A 22,828-nucleotide genomic window follows, 5' to 3' on the forward strand; every position below is an offset into this window, starting at 1 on the left:
TCATCGCCCACAGCGTCAGCCAATCAGCTGACGCTGTGGGCGGGACCACCAGGGAGCATTTAAGGTCGGGGCAGCCCTGGCTCGCCCCTTTTCTCTCTTACAGCTGCTGCGGTTTCCCACCCACCCACCCTCTAGGTTTGCTTTCTGACTTTGCTATGGGCAAAGGTCCCGTCAAACTCTATGATCCTACATAAATAGGAAATAAGGACTTTCTCTTACTGATATGATGCTGGATGAGCATTTTAAGTATTTTAAGTTTTATTCATTTTTTTTTAAAAAAAAAATGGTTTTAAATTGCATTTATGCATTGGATTCTATTTTGTCATTTGAAGATTTTCTATTGCATCAGGTGGTTCATAAATGTAAATCACCATTATAGCTTCCGTTGGAATCAATGGCCTTTTCCTCCCAGGGAGAATAGCAGGTTCAAGGGACATTAGCATAACTCCTGAGCTTCAGTTTCAATGGGCAAAGGTTGGGGGTGGAGTTGTGGGGGCAGGGCAAGCCGGCCAACTCCCCTTCCACCTGTTAAAAGGCACAGGACCAAACTTGGCTATCTGAACTTTCACAAACACACAAATGTAACTGACTTCCTGTCTAACCTGAGTTGGGTGGCAGCTGATAGAAAAGGCTCCTGGAACCATGTCTTGATTTGTAGCAATGGGCATGTGTGCCATTGGCAGATCGAGCGGCTGTTTAAGTGCAGCTCCAGTGACTGGTTGGAAAACTGGCAGCCATAACCACAGGCCGATACAAGGCATCAATGAGTGGTGTCAAAGGTGAAGTTTGTCAAGCATGTTGCATGCCAGGGAAAAAAAACACAGAACCTAAACAAACAAAACAGGAAGGGTTTTAACAGAGGTGCTCCTGCAGAGGGCATTCCCCTGAGTGCGAACAGCTGCATGCCTGATCACCCAGCCTGACCTGCCCCCTGTATACATAATGTCCTTAGCAGTTAGGAATTTGCAGTGGTTGTAATTTTCATCAATGGCCAAGGCTGGTGCAGAACACAAATATGGAATTTGATACTTCAGCTGTTGCCAGTCTTTGAACATGTATGTTTGCAATTGCTTTCATACATCTTGTTTATTTTTTGAATTTCTACACTGCCCTTCACCCGAGGCTCATGGTCTGCAGATATGGCATTTTATGCCTGCAGAAGCGGGATTTTATTAGCAAAGGGTCCACTGCCCCAAATAAGAAGATTTCTCGATTTGGTTTTCTCTCAGTTTCTCTCTCTTTTTTTCTTCCGGTCTATTGTTCAGTCCTCTATGTTTCCACTTCAGTTTCTGCATTTTTTTTAACCCTTTCACAAAAATCATCAGCATTTTTAGTGAAAATATCCCCTAATACACAAGTGTTTGTATGTAATTCTGGCTAACGGAGACCTTATTGCAAAGCGATTTCCCCTGATACAATGAATTTACATTGTGGTTTTCGCCAGTAACATGAATTCATAAGTACCCTGTGCCATTTTGCACACATTACTAGGCTGCGTTGCAAAAGGTGGAGAAGCGCAGAATTCGAAGGAGGCTGTGTTTCAGTTTGTGTATTGTTTCACACTGTGCAAATAAGGTAAGTTTGCCTTTAAACATGAATTGAATCAATTTCCTCCCTCCAATCCCAAACCTCCTACATTCATTGTGCTTTACCTGGGCTGCTGTTAAAGGCCCTCTGCTTCTGTGAACCAGAGGTCAAATGTGGAATGGGTGAATCTATCAAATTTGTTTTTCCAAGTTCCTCATTTTCCTATCTTCACAATCATCAGTTTAGTTTTCTATATTGGTTTGTGTATTTTTCTTAAGTCTTCATGAAATTTTGCCAGCATTTTACTGCACATTATTCCTGATATACATGTTTTTGCATGCAGATTTGCATACTTTATGTTTTCCCCCAATACAAGCATTTCCCCCTAATACCATGCATTTTCCCATGTTATTTTCATAAATATATACATTTATGCACACTTTCTCCTAATGCATGCATTCTTGTACAGACCATTTGGTTGGAGAACTACAATGCAAAATTCAGAGAAGTGTGAAGGCTTCTTATATTTCACTTTACATATTTTTTCCCCAGAAAACTTTAGGGAAGCTTGCATTAAAATGCAAACGAAACTGAATATCTCTTCCGACATACTGGCAGCTCTCCTAATTAGATTGTCTAAATAGGGCTTAAAAACGTAGACCATAACCACCTGTAATGCAGCAATATGCAGCTGTCCCATTTGGGGATCGAACCTGTGCATTTGGTATTATAAGCACTATGATCTAATCAACTGAGATATCCTTGCTTCCATGAGAATAGCCTTTTGGATCAGGCCAGTGGCCCATATAGTCCAGCATTCTGTTTCCATAGTATTTGTTCCCAAAATCCGGTACGGTGGTACCTTGGAAGTCAAATGGAATCCGTTCCGAAAGTTGGTTTGACTTCCAAAACATTCAGAAACCAAGGTGCGGCTTCCAATTGGCTGCAGGAAGCTCCTGCAGTCAATCGGAAGCCGCAAAAGCCGTGCTGGATGTTCAGGTTCCAAAGAATGTTCACAAACCGGAACACTCACTTCCGGGTTTGCGGCGTTTGGGAGCCAAAATGTTCAACTCGCATGACATTCGGGATTCAAGCTCCAGATGTATTTGGAAGCCTTTGCCTCTGACTGTGGAGGCAGAGAATAGACATCATGTCGGCAGACTTCCGGGTTGGCGCCTCCAGCAATGGCGGAGCTCCTCCGATCGGGAGGAACTTGCTCCATGGAAACCAGGGTCTGACCGCCACGGCGAAGGCGGAGACCCACTGAAATCACAGGCGGGAGAAGCTTGTGAACTTGGGATTCGGCTGGCACCTTTTGTGCCTCCCCTACTCGTGGGGAAACCCTGTTTTGGGGATCCGGAGTGACGTGGGGTGAGTGGCGCGGTGCTTCGAATCAACTGCTTTTTTTACGGAGTGAAGCCGCATTGCTGTTGCCGGAGAGCGCTGACTTTTTCCTGTGGACAATTGGACTTTAAACAACTACCCGTGAGTAGAACGAAAATCTGGATCTTTAAATATCTTAATTTGGCATCGAAACGGGAAGGTTTTAAACAGGAAGTCCGCCTTCCTCTTTTGTAAATAGATTGAAGCAAAGACGTTACAAGCTAAAGTCCTGGAAAACCTTTGGCAAAGGATTAAATTTCCATCGGTTAAAATCACCAAACCCCCCTTGGAAGCAGGAGAAGAGGGGGGGAATTTTGAACCTAGCGAGCCTGCAGGAGAGAGTGAAAAATCAAATTACCACCGCTCTGAACCTGGAAATGGGCTGCTAGAAAGAGTGACGTTTTGGGAGAGTTCATTGACTGTGAACAGAACGTGTTTGAAAGCTAACTAAATAAGAGAAGTATACTGTTTCCACTGTCCTCTTCTGCGTTTAAAAAGGAGGAAAAGTAACTGAAAATTGAAACTATCTTTATTGCTTGAGTTGTGTTTGAAAGGATTGATACAAGTGGAGACTGTTTCCCTCTAGAGGGAGCTTTTGAAACTGTTACAGGAGTGGAACTGGGGAATCTCCAGCTGCAAGATAAGAAATTGTGAGAACCAGAGATTGACCTTGGACCATTTAAGAATGTTGACAGGAGAAGCCATAGTGACCGTATTATGTAAGATAAGCTATTCGCTGGAACAGCTTCACAACAAGACGGATGATATGACTATTAAAATTGTTAACTTGGGACAAAAAGTGATTAATCTGAGACAAAAAGTGAGCACCAACACAGAAATAATTCAGGACTTGGTACAGGAATCTACTTTGGCAGGACAAATTGTGGAGGAGAAGGAGAAAGCTGTTGTTGTTGAACCTAAAGTAATACAAGCGGGATCCTCAGTCTTACAGAAGCAAATTGAGGACTATAAGTTGAGGCCTTTTATGATTGAATCTAGAAAAAGTCAGATTTTGAGGATCGGATCCTGGCTTGGACTGAAGAAGGAAAGTTGGAAAGATCCCTCTATGCAGGGATTAACTGACTTCTGGGACATGGACTTGTGTCTGGAGGAGATTGAAGTTCTGGGGGCCTTTGGATTTGGGGGAATCTTGAAACATGTCCTGAAACACTTTATGGATCTTAGCTTCAACTATGGAAATTTGGCTGACCTGTCCAGAAGGAATAAAAGCATTGTTAGGTCGGAGTTTTCCCAAGATCTGCTCTTTAGCATTAAAGAATATGAAGAAGACCTGCAGAAGGGGCCTGGAAAAGAGTTAAGAGCCTCGGATATAAGATCTCCAGGTTGATGGACTATATGGAGTTGACGGAAAGGACTGGCAGAATCCGAAACCAGGGAGAGGAGATGGTGGAAGAAGACTGGAAAATTTAAAGTTTATATATAGACATATGGTAAAACTAATGAGTGATAGAAAAATGGTGGAATGATATTTTATGGGCTTAGCAGAAATGTTATAAGGAGTTAAGCATATATAAGTTTTTTAGTTTTAATGGAAAATAAGGTTAAAAAATATGTTAATTACAATATGATAGAAAATGGAGAAAGATGGAAAGGATTTGCTGAAACAATTAATAGAAGTGGAATACAAAAAGGGAGGTGAGAAGAGGTCGAGGAAACAAAGGAATGAAAGATAGAGTATGGAAAAGGGATGATGTATGTTTTTAAATTGTTTTTGTTTTGTTTTATTTAGGGTTAGGGAGTGGGTTTTGTTTAGTTTAGTTTAATGTGTTTAGTTTTGGGTTTAGGTTGTGCTTTGCATTGTCTATATATTGTATTGTATTGGGTTTTTTTCTCTTTTGTTTCTCTCCTTTGTCTTCTTTTTTTTCTTTTCCTTCTTTGTAATCTATAAAAGTAATAAATATTATTTAAAAAAAATTGTCAGGGAACTGCCATTGGAGCTAGAGGCGGAGGCAAGGCTCCAAAGCGATGCTGGAGAGGGGCCCAGCAGGGAGAGAGGCAGCTCATCGGCTGGGGAAGGAAATCAGCGTAACACCAGGGATAAAGGGGGGCAGATGGGGGAATCGGCGAGAGGGCTCCAGGACTCCTCGCTGGAGACCAGCGGGGAGAGCACGGGTCCTCCGCTGCCCACACCCACCCTGCGCAGAAGACTTCCGCGCAGGGAGAGTAGGCGGAGACTTGGCGTCAAAGAACTTCTTTGCTGGAAGACGTTCACGAAACGCCCACTGACGGATTCTGCTAGCGACTGAAACAGCCACGAAGTGAAGGGCTGTCCAGACAGAAAAGGTTTAACCAGGCAACCTAGCCAGGAGTGGCGGCAACTTACGCACGAGCAACCCCTATAACCATTACAAAAATATATAAGTATTTTAGTTTTAATGGAAAATAAGGTCAAAAATATGTTAAGATATTTATAATATGATAGAAAATAGAGAAAGATGGAAAGGATTTGCTGAAACAATTAATAGAAGTGGAATACAAAAAGGGAGGTGAGAGGAGGTCGAGGAAACAAGGGAATGAAAGATAGAGTATGGAAAAGGTGTGATGTATGTTTTTAAATTGTTTTTGTTTTGTTTTGTTTAGGGTTAGGGTTAGGGTTTTGTTTAGTTCAGTTTAATGTGTTTAGGTTGTGTTTTGTATTGTCTTTATATTGTATTGTATTGTTTTTTCTCTCTTTTGTTTTTTTTCCTCTTGTCTTTTTTTTCTTTTCTTTTCCTTTTTTGTAATCTTTAAAAGTAATAAATATTATTTTTTTTAAAAAAAGAGAATAGACATCATGTCTAGTAGCCTTTTCCTCCATGAATGTGTCTGATCCTCTTTTAAAGCCATCCAAGTTGATGGTCATCACTGCCTCCTGGGGGAGCAAGTTCCATAATTTGACTATGTGCTGTGCGAAATACCGTATTTTTCGCTCCATAAGACACACTTTTTTCCTCCTAAAGTAAGGGGAAATGTCTGTGCGTCTTATGGAGCGAATGTGTGGTCGATCGCTGCATCCCTTTCTGGTCCGGCCCCTTGCCCAGGTCTCCATTGTTGAATGTTCTGCAGACTGAGGCCTTTTATTTCCCCAGCGACATGTGACTGGCTGATTAGGTTATCTATCTGGAACCTGTAGAAACAGCTCCCTTTCCTTTCCTAAAGAAGCTGCAGAACTCTGAGTTGAACCCCATAAAAACAGGATTTTTTCCCTTTGCAAAAGAAGCTGCACAACTGTGAGCTGACCCCCCCCCAAAACGGGGCTTTCCCCCTTTCCTCCTCTAAAAACTAGGTGCGTCTTATGGTCAGGTGAGTCTTATGGAGCGAAAAATACAGCTTCTTTTATCTGCCCACTCCTTTTATATGCGGACGACGCGGTAATTCTATCCTATACACGTGTTGGACTAACCAGAGCTCTGAAGATCTTTGCCACGTATTGTCAACTCAATCAATTAACCATCAACCATGCCAAGTCCAAGATCCTGATCTTCTCCAGAAGCCGGAGATTATACAAATGGAAGCTTGGTGGGGCAAAAATAGAGCAAGTCCTAAAATTTCAATACCTAGGAGTCATTTTTCAATACAATTTGGGGTGGAAAGCTCACATTCAACACCTACTTAATAAGGCCAAAACCTTGTCATATGCGCTCCTCCGATTCTTCTTTTCGGACGGAGCTTTGCATGTTCCCTCGGCCCTAAAGGTGTTCAAGGCAAAAGTGGTTGCCGTGCTTGCTTATGCTGCCCCGCTCTGGGCCGTGATGACAGATCTTGCTCCCCTTGAGACTCTGCAAAGCCAATTCCTACGTCGGCTCCTAATGCTCCCCCTGTGCGTAAGCAACGCAGCCATGCGACTAGAATTGAAGGTCGCATCCCTAGAAACTTGCCTGTGGAAGCAAGTCTTCAATTACTGGTTATCATTGTGGCATAGATTACCAAACCATTACCTTGCCCAATGCCTATGGCGAGATGAATTCTCCAGCCTTTGGACTAGCAGAATTCATGCCAAACTCCTGAGTTATGGAATCTCTCCCTCAGATTCCCTAAAACTAGACCAAATCACTGCTCAGAGACTGATCCGCCAAAGACTGGATGACATCGATTTACAGCGAAATTATACGCTGGGGGGAGGTGTTTGTTCGCCCCAGAACATTGGTATCACTTTAACTTACTGCGTTCCATCATACCTCTCCTCCCTTTCGACTGTTGCACATAGACTGGCCTTCACCAAAGCGAGGTTTAACGTTTTTCCCTCCAATGTCCTGAGACATAGGTTCTCAAAGGGTCAAGCCCCCGCCGTGTGCGAATGTGATAAGGTGTCGCCGGAGTCGCTCCAGCACATTATGTTCACTTGCCCCTTGTTTAATGTGCTACGGGCAAATTTGTTGGGATCAATCATACAGAAACTAGAGGGTACCCCACCAAAATTCCACCTTGCCCAAATCTTGCAGGACAAGGATACCCACACGACCCTGAAGGTGGCTAGGTTCCTAGTTGCTGTCCTTTCCCAAAAGCGACGCCAAGGAGCTCTACAAGCTAATTAAGGCGTAGTATGCCTTTCCATTTTATAGTATTTTATTGTTATAGTAGTGTTTTAGCGATTGCTTTTTTTTTTCTCCTTACGGCACAAGCTGTTATTTATGTGTTGTTTTTACCTGTATGGGCCTATGGCCGTAATAAATGATATTCTATTCTATTCTTTATCTGTCTTAAATCTGCCAACAGAATATATAAGCGATCACCCTTATTTCCAGCTTCAAAGCCCTGAACGATATTATTCCATCCGTTCTTCCCAAAACAAAGGTCATCACGAGCATCTTATTTCTGAAACTCCGTGCATTCATTTTTTGGTTGGTTTTTTTTTAAATGTAAGCAGGTGGATATCTCCTGGTCTAGAGGTAAATTTGTTAAGACATCTTATTACAAAAACATCCATTTCTGAATGTTAGGAAACATCAAATGTTCTGGTTGTCTAAAGCAGCTCTATTGTTCAGTTTGATTCTTTTTTTCCATAGTGTATCAAAACAAAAATAATAAAATACCCTGTTTTAGGCAAACAAGGCCTTTAATGGAAGGTCCTTGAGGGATCTTTGCATGCCTCTGTTATGGGGTCTGCTTGATCCCCTGTTACGAGGTGCAGTGCGTGTCGTTAAAATGGTTCGTGAACAAATGTGTGGCAGCTTGACTGACAGTTCAAAGGCATCACTGCATCTCCCGAGTCCTCTTCCTCTCCCGAAAATGCCATTAACTATGTGATTCATCAATCAATGCTTTATATAACCCGAAAACATTTCCATTTGGTTACCCACCAGGTCCCATTTCTTGAAGTGGGGCACCAATGTTCTCCGTGGGCAGAAACTGTCAATTGTATCTAGTTAGATTCTAAGCAATGCAAGGGGAATTTTATTTTTATTTTTAAAAAGGGGGGTTGTTCTGAATGAAGGTAGTTGGCCAGAAATACCCTTAGATGTTGTGTTTGTTGTTTCAACTATTTTTAGAAGGCTATAGGGAAGACAAGACTGGCTAAAATTGGGGGCATCAGAAGCGGAAGACCCACTAGGGCTGTTACGAAAACTTGAGCAATAATGCTCCACTGGGCAGCCAATAGAGGAAGACATAGTCCTCCTCTACTTTCTACTCCATCCCTCCAGGAGCAAAGAACTCACCATGGTAGGTGTGGATGGGGTAGCAGGCAGCGGAGAGGTCCTTCGAAGGCGAGAGAGTCCCATCAGGCTTCTCCTTGCTTACTCAAAGTGTTTGCAAAAGGGAAACAGGGCTGCCTTGGGGACAGTCGGGATGGTGAACCAACAAGCTGAGGTTCGGTTGGGACATTTCAAGTTGATTGGCAGCGCTTGCAATGTCTTGCTCAACTCATGGCTCTCTGCAAGCTTCGGCAATTAGTTGATCACCATGGATGGGCCACCGAGCAACCCCCTCTCCGCCCCCCTCAATTTTATGGGGCCAAAAGGTGGCCAGGAAATAGCAAGCACGCAAACATCGTGTCCATGGCCACTATCCTGGCAGCATCTTCCGTTTCCAGGTTTAGCCACATAGCTGCTGGCAGCAGGGTCTCTTTGCTCTTTCCTTCCTTCTGCCAAACATTCTATTCTTATTTGCTTGACATATTTTACACTTATTCCATATTTGGTAGGTTGTTCTTCCTACCTCAAACAGGCCCAGCTTTAACTAGAAATGGGGTCAATCTGTCAATTTCGGTCTCTCTCCATTTCTATTTTCCCACTCTTAAGTTTAGATCTCTACATTTAAACACGAGCTTGCAATGCCCCCCCCCCAAAAAACGCCGCAGGAAAACACATCAGCGCAGATCACTCCTAATTTATACACCTTTTAATGGCAATTTTGTGGTATTTTGGCTTAACACTCACATTTTTGCAAGCAATTTCCCCTAATAGAATGCATGTTAGTATGTTGTTTTCACTAATGTCTCAATTTTTATGCACACGTAACCCTAGTATATGCTGCTTCTTTTTTTATAAAAAATTATTTGGCTAGAGATCTGCATTGCCAAATTCAGACAACTATTCGGTCCTCGTGTTGTTTTGGAATGATGCAAGTTCACCTTTAAATGCAAACTGAATTGACCCCACCTCCCGCATCCCTAGCTGTAACTAAGCTTCCAATCTGATTTGAATTGTTTGCCTAACCAGCCACTTTTCATTGGGTAACAATGGCTACAATTAATCAGTACTTTCATCTCTGCCGTAGAACTGATCATTCTTGTATTCTAAGTTCCAGTCTGGTTTTGGTTTTTTTAGTGTTATATAGTATTGCACTCCCCTGTATACCAGTGTATGTTGTCTGGTGTATATTGAACCGAAACTACTCTCTTTAAACAGGTAAGTGTAAAGGTACCCCTGACCGTTAGGTCCAGTCGTGGACAACTCTGGTTTTGCGTGCTAAAAATCTAAAGATTTCATAATGTGTGATCAATTGCACATATAGACATGCATGCCAACAGGAACAAGTGCTTTTTACCTGGTGCTGGTTATTTGCTAATGTCTAAGTTGAGAAGATGGGAAGCAGGCAGGTAGACAATACTAGAACATCCTAGAGACTTAGGATTGCTTTTTTGGAACTGTTTCTTTGCAAATGTAGAGATTGAGCAAGTAGGAATCAAGCATGCTGGCAGATAGGTCCACTAGGTAAAGGTAAAGGGACCCCTGGCCATTAGGTCCAGTCGTGACCGACTCTGGGGTTGCGGCAGTCATCTTGCTTTATTGGCCGAGGGAGCTGGAGTACAGCTTCCGGGTCATATGGCCAGCATGACTAAGCTGCTTCTGGCGAACCAGAGCAGCGCACAGAAACGCCGTTTACCTTCCTGCTGGAGCAGTACCTATTTATCTACTTGCACTTTGATGTGCTTTTGAACTGCTAGGTTAGCATAAGCTGGACCGAGCAACCGGAGCTCACCCCACCGCGGGGATTCAAACCGCCGACCTTCTGATCGGCAAGTCCTAGGCTCTGTGGTTTAACCCACAGGGCCACTGCCAGTCAAAAACATAGTCACCACTTTCCCCCCAGCAAGCTCCAAACTCTGCCTTCCTACATTCAAACTGCAAAAACTTCCTCTCGGCCCATAAATGGAACTTCCTACAGCCAGTCATTCTTGGCACCGTAAGCCCACCTACACAATGAACGGCTGCACGTTTGTTTATTCGCATGCTCAACTTTGCACCTTGCAAAAAACTATTACGAACATCTTGATTCTTCGTTAGGCTCAGCTCCCCAAATGCTTGGGGGGGGGATGTCGCTATTCATAGCAGAACTGTCAAGCAAACGTCATCCGATGAGTACCTAATGAAAAAGGCAGGTTATCGTCCCCCTCTCTCGTTTTTTTCCTGCCATTTTCAGAGGTGCATGCTTTTGTTGAAGTAGGGAAGCCTGGAAAAGAATCCAGATGGTTGAAAGTCAGGAGCGGGGACGGACGGACACAAATAGCCTCTGCTCCAGATTTCTTCCCAGTAAGTTTTGCTCTGAACATTTTTTAAAGGGGGAAGGGGTTCGCTTCTCAGCACAGCCACCACCCTATTCCTGATCATGCAGGAATAATGCGAAGAGTATTTGGTAAGCAACTAGATACAGCTGCAGCTCCTACTTTAAAAGATAAACGAATGAGCAGCCTAATTCAAATTCAGGTCCATGTTACTGGGGGAGGGAGGTTAACCCTTTCCTCACACATTTTTCTGTGTTTTCCCTAGTACAAGCATCGCCACATCCAAATGCTATGGGGTCGCTAACCTGTGTAGCCCTCCAGATATTGCTGGGCTTCAACTCCCATCAGCCCCAGATGATGTAGTCCATGGTCAGGGATGATGGGAGTGGTAGTCCAACATCATTTGGAGGGCCGGAGCTGAGTGACCTTTGCTGAAGCTATTTGTCCTGTAGGGAAGCAGTCAGTTTTTAAAGGGATGGTTTTCATCTGAAAGGTTAATAGCCCCTGTCACCATTGTCCAAATCCAAAACAGTCACGTATGTTCATACACAACCCTGCAGAGTCAGCGCCATCCAATTGACTGCTGACACTATGCAGGTGCACTAACACTAATGGTGCACTCAGACTTTTCCCTCTATGCACCTTCACTTCATGGTTGCAAGGTGCATAGAGAACAATTCAGTCTTACTGTAGAGTTCTGATTATTCATTTCAATACAGTGGTACCTCGGGTTACAGACGCTTCAGGTTATAGATGCTTCAGGTTACAGACTTCGCTAAGCCAGAAATAGTACCTTGGGTTAAGAACTTTGCTTCGGGATGAGAACAGAAATCGCACGGCAGCAGCGGGAGGCCCCATTATCTAAAGTGGTGTTTCAGGTTAAGAACAGTTTCAGGTTAACAACAGACCTCCGGAACGAATTAAGTTCTTAACCCGAGGTACCACTGTACTGTCTGTCACACAAACACAATCTGCACCAAATTAGTTCTGTATGGAATTTTCCTGTTCAGGTTCCAGCCAGCCAGTCAGGCTTTCAACCAGGGCGTGCCGTTTTCTGTTTCCCACACCCAACAGACATTCAGCATCCCATGGCCAGTGAGCATGCTCAGTCCTAAATGGGTATTTTTTTGTTCTCCCCGAAGTGGAAGGATCCTTTAAGGCAGGCATCCCCAAGCTCAGCCCTCCAGATGTTTTGGGACTACAAGTCCCATAATTCCTGACCACTGGTCCTGTTAGCTAGGGATGGTGGGAGTTGTAGTCCCAAAACATCTGGAGGGCCGAGTTTGGGGGTGCCTGCTTTAAGAGAATTTTCCCCTACTTTCTGCAAAACTCTGGGTTCTCTCAAGCATACTGATAGCCTCCCATATTTCTGAATTGCCCTGTTTTGGCTGCAAAGCTTCTGCAGTCAGTTTTAGTGGGAATAGATGGATAAATGCATTGATGGATGGATGAAAGACACACACACACACACACACACACACACACACACACTGATAGTTCTTCATTTCTTAAGAACCTCAAGCACCACTTCTCCCCATATGAGCCAACCTGGACCCTGCAATCATCACCTGAGGCCCTTCTTTGTGTGCCTTTCCCCAAGAGAGGGCAGAGGGTGGCAAAACGAGTACAGGCCTCTTCTGTGGTGGCTCCCCATTTATGGAATGCTCTCCCCATTAAGACTCACCAGGCGCCTTCATTACATATCATTAGGCTCCAGGCAAAAACATTCCTCTTCTCCCAGGCCTTTGGTTAATTAAACCATCTATGGCATTTTAAAAGTGTTTGTGGGAGGGAAGTTATTGGTTTCCTTTTGCTGTTTTGTGTCATTATGTACCGTATTTTTTGCTCTATAAGACTCACTTTTTCCCTCCTAAAAAGTAAGGGGAAATGTGTGTGTGTCTTATGGAGCAAATGCAGGCTGCGCAGCTATCCCAGAAGCCAGAACAGCAAGAGGGATTGCTGCTTTCACTGCGCAGCTATCCCTCTTGCTGTTCTGGCTTCTGAGATTCAGAATTTTTTTTGTTTGTTTTCCTCCTCCAAAAACTAGGTGCATCTTGTGGTTTGGTGCGTCTTATAGAGCGAAAAATACGGTACTTTATGTTCTCATTTTGCATTTTTATGTTGTGAAGTGCCCTGCGATCTTCGGATGGCGGGCAGTCTACAAATTTACTAAATAATAATAAACAATGCCCAACTACGTGCATTTCATTAGTTCTTCACCCTGCATTTCATTTCCTCTTCCTTGCCTCACAAATCCTTTTTTTAAAGAAAATCTGTTTTGTTGCCTTATTGAGCGGCAGTTAACGCCCAAAGGGGACAGCAACTCTCTGCATCTTATTAGACCTCTTCTCGAAATGCTGGTGTTGGTTCTCATGTCGCGATGCCTTGCGTTATTAGCATCCCTTCACAAGAGCTTCCCGAATTGGCTTGGCTAAGATTTACCGACGTGTAAATGGAGGGATGACCCATCAGCCTCTGCTCATTACTGGGGCACTTTTTATCTATAGGGAGAGAAGTTAATGACAGAAGCTCTCTCGCTCTCTCTTCTCTCTCTCTCCCTGCCTGATGTCAGAGCTGAGAAAGCTATGAAGGGTATATAAGCGCTTGTATTGCTTGCGAACAAGGCAGGTGGGGGGGAAAGGTAACCCAGCGTCAGAAGCAAGTGTGGGATTGTTCCCTGCACGATTGCTTCCAATACTGGCATTTGCTAGATTTCCTCGGCTCCTTCCTCAGCCACTGACAGGTAACCGGGTTCTTATTTGAAAACCGAAATCAGAAAAAAGTATAGAAAAGAGGGGTGGATTCTAAAGTAACGCAAACTGGAAATTTTGCCGGGATTGGTGGCAAATTGTTAAGGCAGAATTCTGTTAAAACATCTGGGGAAACAGAGGAGATGTTTTCTAATCGTTTAGATTGGAACGGGGATCTTTGGGTTATTCTTTCTGTTCTGACTGAATATTCAGTGTGGATGCAATTGTAGTGCTCAGTGAATGTTTCTGGCTGAAGTTTGTCTTGTGTGATTTCTTTCCCCACCACTCCCAGAAAGACCCAGAAGAGAGATGTGCAGCCTCAAAGGACCCTTCCTTTTCATCATTTTGTCTATTACTTTAAATTCCCTGGAAGCGACGCCTGTCGACAGGTCAGTAACCATTAAGCATATTCTGCTTTTTAAAAAGAAGTCAAATGATATATATTTTTGGTAGTGTTGCACATGTGGATGTTGGGGTTTGGGTGTTGTTGTTTTTGGCCATATCAATTGCAAAAGGCAGAGGGAGGGAAGGAGATAAAGAGGAAGGGAAGGAGAAGATGGAGAAGCATGAAAAGAAAGAACAATTTTGCTTTTTATCCTTGTTTAAAGACTTCTCTCCTTGGCTGATGATTTATCTGATGGCACTCCCAACAGACAAGAGTGGCTCTTACCCATCGTCTCCCGAAGTAGCGGCTTCTTGGGAATTAACAGTGCACTGATCGGAGAGGAAGCGATAAAGCCCAAAAGGTACCAGATTTGTTTGGATTGCTTTTGATTCTGATGCAAAAGATACGCAGAGGGACAGTGTGTTGTGAAGTGCATTTGAGGCTCGCCTAGACATTGTGTTTCTATTCAAGTTCCTGTGGTTATTCATATCTCCAGACAATGTTTGCAATATTCTCCAGCTCCACACCTTCAGATGCAATCTGCACTTTCGCTCATTCCACTGCTAGCATATTTTGCAGTGCTTCTGTTTTATAGACGTTCTGCTAACAAGTCTCTCATAGCTGCCTAAGATTTTAACCCTCCTTGAATTTATTTCTAAAAAGCACTTTACCAATCAGGTAGTAAGACTGAATAGATCACAAATTTGGATTTTTTTATTTTTTTATGTGGTGAACTTGACAATGATGCCAATTTCATTTAATTATGAGATTGCATGAAGTGTTGTTGTTGATACACCAAGGATATAGCTATAGATCTGGGGTGTCTCATGAACTCCAGTGTTATTTCGTAGAGGTCACCTTTTTCCTTGAGCATAAACTTTCTTGGAAGTAGAAAAGAAAAATACAAACACTGAATGCTGTCAGCAATTTATCCTAACTACTCTAATCCATAAGAAATAGCTATGGGGCGAACAAGTGGGAAGATTTAAGAGTATTAAGATTATTTAGATCCCTAATACCTTGAGTATGCAGTATTTCATTATTTCCCATTTGCTTTAATTAGAATCAAACTGACCCCCAAGGCCATTTTAATGAAATAAAAAAAGGAGGAATGCTTGACATATTTTGGGGGGCGTATTAAATATCAGAAAAACCAAAAAGAAGCATGACTCAAACTTTTGAGACTTTTCAAACTTTGCAAAGGTTTCGTTTTGCATGGAGTTACTGCTTTTTGATTTCTCAAAGGATTATTGCATAGGATTTTTCTTTCCTCCCATCCTAAAAAGATCTTCAGGAGAGAGTGTTAGCAGGCATGGAAATAAGACTTTTGTTTTTAAGTCTTCCTTGCTCAGATAAATGTACACGGTTGCTCACACATTACACTGCACACAGGTATAAGCTGTCACTCCACACGTACAAGTGTTGGGGTGAAAAAGCGAGCCCTTGTTCATTTGTACACAGGTGACTGTACACTCATTGAACATTACTTGTGAATTACTGTACGAGTGTGCACAACTCAACTATTTTCATACACAGACTGTGCATTCATCAAATGTAATGTGTGAATGTTCCTTACAGCCTAAAAAATAACAGTCATGTAAACAGTTACTGGGTTTGTGTGCTCTTTGTGAGTTCCGGGAGCATTTTCATTTAAGGAACCATAAATGCTGTCTTATTAAACAGCTATAAAAAGAGCAATTTGGATATAAACAAATGAAACACTATAATAAAGGGCAGCAGGCCTTGGTAGGCTTCCTAGCTAATTTTAAATCAGTTTCCTAATTTTTAGTTAGGGAACCGTGCACAGCCTCAGACCATGCCTTCTGTAGGGAGATGATTACCTGTCAGAGGATGATAAAACAACAACAACTATGTAGGTAGCTGTGAATGGAGGTGTGCTCTTTAAATTCTTTGCTGCAATTCCCTCCTCATGAGAGACATAAGGAGTGAATGCACAGTGCAGATTTTACAAGTAAGGACCGTGATGCTCGATGTAGGCAAGGACCTGTAACTGTCCTCAGAATAGTGAGAAGCATTGCACTGCTCTCTTAGGAATGGACCATAGCTCAGCCTTGTGTCCCAGATTCAATCCCCAGCATCTCCAGGGAGGGCTCTCATCTGAAATCCAAGAGTGCTGCCGCCAATTGATTTAGGCACTTCTGACCTCAACGGAACAACAGTTTCATTCAGTATCGATTCTCGTGCTTCCACTTGTGTGAGTTCTTGTGCAGACAGGCAGACATCACTGGATTTCAGCAGAAGTCTAGTGTCCAAGCCTTATGAGGAATGGTTGAGGGAACTGGGCATGCTTAACCTGGAAGGTGAATTCTCTTTCATTGGAAGAAGAAGAAGAGTTTGGATTTGATATCCCGCTTTATCACTACCCGAAGGAGTCTCAAAGCGGCTAACAATCTCCTTTCCCTTCCTCCCCCACAACAAACACTCTGTGAGGTGAGTGAGGCTGAGAGACTTCAGAGAAGTGTGACTAGCCCAAGGTCACCCAGCAGCTGCATGTGGAGGAGCGGGGAAGCGAACCCGATTCACCAGATTATGAGTCCACCGCTCTTAACCACTACACCACACTGGGTGGCCACCTGCCGTGGATGCTTTAGCTGAGATTCCTACATTTCAGGGGGTTGGACTAGCTGGTCCTCAGAGTCATTCATTTAGCAGTTGCTTTATGCCTGGTAGAAGGAGGGGAATTGGAAGGGAATAAATTCTCTCCAAAATGCCCTGTAAATGTATGAATGTTAATAACCCTTGTAAGTTACACGCAAAAGACCCCCCATTTAGGTGTCATTCAATCGATTTGAGCAGCAGCTTCATGGTATCTTCAAAGAAAGATAATTATAGTATAGTTAAGTCATTAAGCAGCAACAATGACTCAATGTTAACTTTCAGACGCACTTTTTAAAGGCTATTTAGAGAACTTGCTGATATCATGAAAATGATTAGCATGACAATATCTTGCTCCCATCAGCTACTCCTGAAGAAAGAGAAGGGCTCCATTCAATGGCAACTGCTCCCCCTAAAATATTTTCCTCCAACGTCTTCCCTAGTCACCAGCTGTTCTTTGGTCCAACCAACAAAGATGGAAGTTGCTGGCCTATGTGTTAGCTACACCTAAGCTGGAATCAAGTCGGCTCTGTGATTTGTGGCTCCATGGGCCAAATCTTTATGTGGATTGGCCTGATAGGCCGCCCACTTGTCAATCACCTGACATCACAGTGGCATCAGGTCAGAAGTGCTGCTAAAATGGAGGGTTCCCGCTCCTTCGTTTTAGCATGCATACCCCTTCTGGATCAGAAAGCAGTTTTCAACAGAATCCCCTGCCAAAAGAAGGGAACAGGTACATGTAGCCAAAACAGGATTTAACCATGTCCTCTTGACCATTAGATGACATCACAAAATGTTCATGTGGGCCAGAATTTCCTCACCCTGACCTATATTATTACATTACATTATTCTATGATTATTTAGGTTTTCAAGCAGATATTGGGTGGTCATCTGTCATCGATGCTTTAGTTGGAATCTCCTTTCTTGTAACTTGAAGCCATTGGTTTGAGTCCTAGCCTCTGGAGCAGGAGAAAACAAGCTCGCTGCATCCTCCATGTGATAGCCCTTTAGGTATTTGAAGATGGCTATTATATCTCCTCTCAGGCTAAATATACCCAGCTCCTTCAACCGTTCCTCATAAGGCTAGACCCTTGATTATCTTAGTTGCCCTCCTCTGCACATGTTCCAGCTTGTCAGCATCCTTCTTAAATTGTGGCACCCAGAATTGGACACAGTATTCCAGGTATGCTCTAATCAAGGCAGCATAGAGCGGTACTATTACAGGAGCAAAAGCAAGTGCTCTAGCCATGAAGGTTCATGACAGTTGAATGAATTTTATTATTATGGTCACAGACCAGTTCTGGCTCACTTACAATATCAGGAAAATCATAAAACACAACAGGAATACATTGAATTGCAATTGGGTATAACAAAGACAATTCAGATATAGTAACAGATAAAAATATACATTAAATCTTGATCACTAAAATATAACCTAAAATTGTCATTTAAAACCTTGATCATTTTGGTAGTACAGCTTGTTCCCTAAGTTTTATGGCAGTCACACAGAATTTGGCCACCCTTAGCATGATCTCTAGATCCTTGTCCTCTACCAGGAGTTTTAGACATAAGGTTCATGACAGTTCAGAGAACTTTCTTTCTGAGATAATCTATTTCTAGGTTAATGAAGAAAGTTTGAGAGTCCAAAGTCACTTCACAACACAGCAGAGTCAAACAACGCAATGTGCAAAGTTCAATAAAGAGGAGGCTGACATCCTACACCAGGGGTAGGAAACCTCAGGCTGGGGGATGGGGGCAGATGTGGCCCTTGAAGACTGTCTACCTGGCCCTTGGGGGCTTTCCCCATGCCTTCTCCCCAGCCATGACCTCTGCTGACTAGCTGTGATTCCTACGTTGCAGAAGATAGGACTGAATGACTCTTGGGGTCCCTGCCAACCCTTCGGTACTATGATTCCAGCAATTGGTGATTCAGAAGCATTACTGCCTCTGGTCATGGAAGCAGAGCAGAGCCATCACAGCTAGCTGATAGCTGTTCCACTGATAGCCGTACCTATGATCATGTGCTCTACCTCCACAACTGGGGGCAGCCATGCTTTTGAAGGCCAGTTGCTAGAAACCACAAAAGGAGAGAGGGATCTTGATCTCTGGTTGGCCACTGGAAGAACAGGAAGCTGGACCACCCATTAGCCTGATTCAGCAGGGCCCTTCTTATGCACTTATTTATTTATTAGATTTATCTACGACCGTTCATTGTCTCAGGGCCAGTTATGGTCTAGTGAGGCAGCTTAATGTTGCAATCAGCCATGGCAGCAGGAGTGCCTGTCCCAAGGTTTTCACAGTGGTGTGTCTCTTCTTTTCAATGTCCCCAGCCACCGCCTAGAGAAACGGAAGTGCAACACGGCCACGTGCGTGACACAGCGCCTGGCAGACTTCTTGGTCCGGTCCAGCAACTCCATCGGTGCGATCTATTCGCCAACCAACGTGGGGTCCAACACCTACGGCAAGAGAGACAGAGAGCCTCCAACCTATCTACAGCTTTAACGTTGCAAGATGACGAGGATCGTGGTCCTCCTTAGGGATTCCCCCTCCCTCCCTCTGTTTGTTTGTTTTTTTAATGTACAAGGACCTGATCCTTAAAAGTCCTCCACCCAAGTTCTCTTTGTCTGAACGAGGCTGCCGCTCGGGCAAGCAGCCTGCGGATTTGGCTGCCCACATGACCCCTCTCCCTTTTGGTCATTGAATACCTGTCTATCCTTCAGAGTGCCTTGTTTTCTTTGTGTGGTATCTGATGTATGTGACTTTCATGGATTTGCCATGCCTATGTCTGTGTGTGTGAAGAATGAAACACGTGGCGCTGCTGCAATGTGGTTGTGAAACGCCTCCCTTCAAAAGAAAATAAACCTCACGCGCCCATGCCACAAAACCTGAAATGTAAAAGTGCGACAGCCGCTCGTTTCTCTTTCTTTCATTTTTAAAAAAATTAAAACGATTTAAAAAAAGACGAAATGCAAGGTGTACGTCCTTGTAGTCCCATCTGAGTGGAACCATGTGTCAGGAGGTCCTACACACGAGTAGGAGTCTGGAAGAGACACATGCCCGACTGGCATGTTCTCTCCCTCCTGGTCGTTCATGCAGGAGATTCAAAATCTTTCTCCAGCCTGAACATCACAGCGACTGATACCTTAGACCAGTGGTGGCCAACTTCCAAGAGACTGCGATTTACTCACTAAATTAAAAATAGGCAGTGATCTACCAGTTGGGTTCAGGTCAAAGTTGTTGAGCTTCTTTTAGGGAGGGGAAGTGCCCCATTTTTAGGCTTAGCTTGGGGGGGAGCAACGTTTTTACACTATTTTGGGGTCAAAAAGAAACAGCAACTCACCGAAGGATTGCTGGGGGGGGACGGACAGCCTGGGTTTGAAAACTCCATCTTCCATTCTCCAACAATGGAGGGTGGGGCGGCGCGAGGGTTGGGGCCAGAAGGGAGCCAGCGACTGACTGCCATCGACCAAAACCTCGTAGGGATCGACCAGTAGATCGCGATCGACCTGTTGGACATCCCTGCCTTAGAGGCATCAGCACACCTTGTGACTAGCAGAGTATAGGCAGTCAGCGTACAGACTCAGTAGCACAGCATTTGGCTAAACTACGTTTATTTACATATACACACTCGGAGCATCATAACTCAGCTCCTTCCTCTTCAGCATCAGACAGCAGAAAGAGAGAACAAAGGACAAAAGTCCTGCATCACAGAAACACAGTAATACAAACATCCTGTCTCCGTGACTTCCCACAATGTGGAATGAAAACATACACCATCATGTGATAAAAACAATCCCATGACTGCAGCATGGGAAAAGAATCCTAACACCATGGTCTACCTGTTGAATGTGCCTTAAGTCACTCCATATACCAGGGATGGAGAGCCCTGGCAGCGAGGAGGAGGGGATGTAGGGTTGTGTGAATGAGGTGCATGCAACGGATGCTGAGCCAAGGGGGTGCTCTCTGAAAGCCAGCTAAGAGAGGTGCTGGGCTTTGTGAAGGAGGAGGGAGCCTCTGACAGCGTCCTGGAGCCCTCCCACTTCCTTCCTAAAGCCAAGTGCCTCCTTACCCACCTTTGGGCTCACACGGGGCACCATAGCACCCAATCTGCCACTAGCCCTGGGTCTGGAGACAGAACATGCCCCCCTCAGACATCTCTATTCAGCCCTCAGGATGAGTGGTCAGAGGGAATAGAGGGAGCAGACTGGGAGAAGGAGGTGTCGGAAGCTGAAGAGGTATCAGGGTTTCGTGAGCAGGAAGAGGCTGTGGCAGAGAGCAGTCCAGAATCAGAGGCAGAAGCAGAGGGGGGTTCAAGAGACAGAGTGAAGGCAGGCTGCTGAAGAAGCCAGGGAGTCTCCCCTTCCTGCTGCGACCAGCTCCCCTCCTCTGTGGTCCCCCAGGACCAGAAGTGGTATGAGGGAAGAGGAGCAGAGACAGGCAATGCAAAGAAGCCTCAGATTGCTTGTGATGGCATTGCAGGAGTAGGAGACTTTGAGAGCTGTGGGAAGTCTCTGTCCTTCAATCTTCAGTCCTTGCAACTGCCTCATTGGGGCAAGATCTACCTGGAATAGTTGCTATGCTCATGAGGCCTGATCTCCTGTGCTGTTTTGTTTCTTTGAATAAACCGTTAACTTCACTGGCACCGTGTGAGTTATTGCTGCCCTGCTCGTGCCAATCGCTCTGCCAACCCCTCACTGCAAGCAAGCCCCACATGTGTCAAAAGGATATTTCTATTTAATGAGCCTATTCCACGGTTTGCAACAAAAGCCATCCAAATATAACAATAAACACACACGAGTCATGCGTGAACTGGCTACTCCAGCAGGCACAGCAAAGAGATCCCAGAATAAATCTTTTGGAGCCCTAGCTCAAAGCCCTCTTAGACCTTCGGCATCAATTGTCACAAATAATAATGGCCTCCATCTAAGCCAGGGGTGGAAAACCTCGGGCCGAGGGGATGGATGCAGCCCTCCAACAGGCTCACAGGTCTTTCATCAAGCTACGCCTCCTCTCCAGGCTTCAATAGCTCAGTCAGTAAAACATGAGACTTTTAATCTCAGGGCTGTGGGTTCAAGTCCCATGTTGGGTAAAGAGATTCATGCATTGCAGGGGGTTGGACTAGATGGCCCTTGTGGTCCCTTCCAATTCTACAGTTCTGTGAGTCTATGGTTCTTTGACCTTCCTCAGTACTCTTCCAAGTCCTGTAACCTGGCTGGAATGCATCCTTGAACTGATAATAATTCTTTTTTGCTTGAATAGAGACACAGTAGGAGTGTTTGCATGGGACGCGGGTGGCGCTGTGGGTTAAACCACAGAGCCTAGGACTTGGCGATCAGAAGGTCGGTGGTTCGAATCCCCGCAACGGGGTGAACTCCCATTGCTCGGTCCCAGCTCCTGCCAACCTAGCAGTTCGAAAGCACGTCAAAGTGCAAGTAGATAAATAGGTACCGCTCCGGCGGGAAGGTAAACGGCGTTTCCGTGCACTGCTCTGGTTCGCCAGAAGCGGCTTAGTCATGCTGGCCACATGACCCGGAAGCTGTACGCCAGCTCCCTCGGCCAATAAAGCGAGATGAGTGCCGCAACCCCAAAGCCAGTCACGAGGGACCTAATGATCAGGGGTCCCTTTACCTTTATCTAGGAGTGTTTGCATGAAAAAACCTCTGTTTTGTGAGTGGCTGCTGGAATGCAGCCTACAGTACAAAGGTAAGATTTGCACCCATTGTTTTCCCCACCTTTGGATTCTGGCCCCTTCCGCCAACAGCAAGCAGCCCCTGGAAGATTGCTGTTGAGGGGAATGAAACCCTTGGGCTGAAAGGACTTCCCCACCCCTGATTGAAGCTAAAAGTATTCCTCTGAGTTGCAAACCGGTTTTGCCCTTCCTTGTGGGGGAAAGGAAACTCTGTTCTTCCAAGCCTGGGAGCGCTGCGTTATTACATTTCGTGCGCCAATCAAATCAGAAGGATCATCTTCACAAAAGTCATTACGCGCTGTGCTAATCTGAAAAGCCGACAAAAGGCTGAAGTCAAATCTCAGGGCAAGATAAACCATTTAAAATGCTAATCGTTGTGCAACTTTGTTCTCCCTTTGTCATGCTAAAGGTGCTCTAACAATAGAATCTATGAAAAATATCTCCATCGCGCATGCAGGTTTGCGTTGCTATCATGGGACAATGATGAACTGCTTTGCATGATCTGTTCCTGTTTGAATCCTCAAATTAAAGAG

The 22,828-nt window shown here is 44.4% G+C and overlaps 1 protein-coding gene across 3 annotated transcripts; it reads left to right on the forward strand.

The window, feature by feature from the left end:
* The first annotated feature begins 1,521 nt into the window (after positions 1 to 1,521).
* On the forward strand, positions 1,522 to 19,573 carry IAPP (islet amyloid polypeptide). 3 transcript variants are annotated; one of them, XM_083573233.1, is made up of 4 exons: positions 1,522 to 1,575; positions 13,898 to 13,994; positions 14,214 to 14,351; positions 18,937 to 19,573. In XM_083573233.1, the coding sequence occupies exons 2-4, from the start codon at positions 13,915 to 13,917 to the stop codon at positions 19,106 to 19,108; spliced, it is 390 nt and encodes a 129-aa protein (XP_083429359.1). In that variant the 5' UTR covers positions 1,522 to 1,575; positions 13,898 to 13,914; the 3' UTR covers positions 19,109 to 19,573. The 3 variants fall into 3 exon arrangements, with proteins under 3 accessions (XP_083429359.1, XP_083429357.1, XP_083429358.1); XM_083573231.1 differs by lacking the exon at positions 1,522 to 1,575 and adding an exon at positions 13,273 to 13,447; XM_083573232.1 differs by lacking the exon at positions 1,522 to 1,575 and adding an exon at positions 13,468 to 13,598.
* The last annotated feature ends 3,255 nt before the right edge of the window (positions 19,574 to 22,828 follow it).

The sequence above is a fragment of the Podarcis filfolensis genome, assembly GCF_964270895.1.
Source record: "Podarcis filfolensis genome assembly, chromosome: 10".
NCBI lineage: Eukaryota > Metazoa > Chordata > Lepidosauria > Squamata > Lacertidae > Podarcis > Podarcis filfolensis.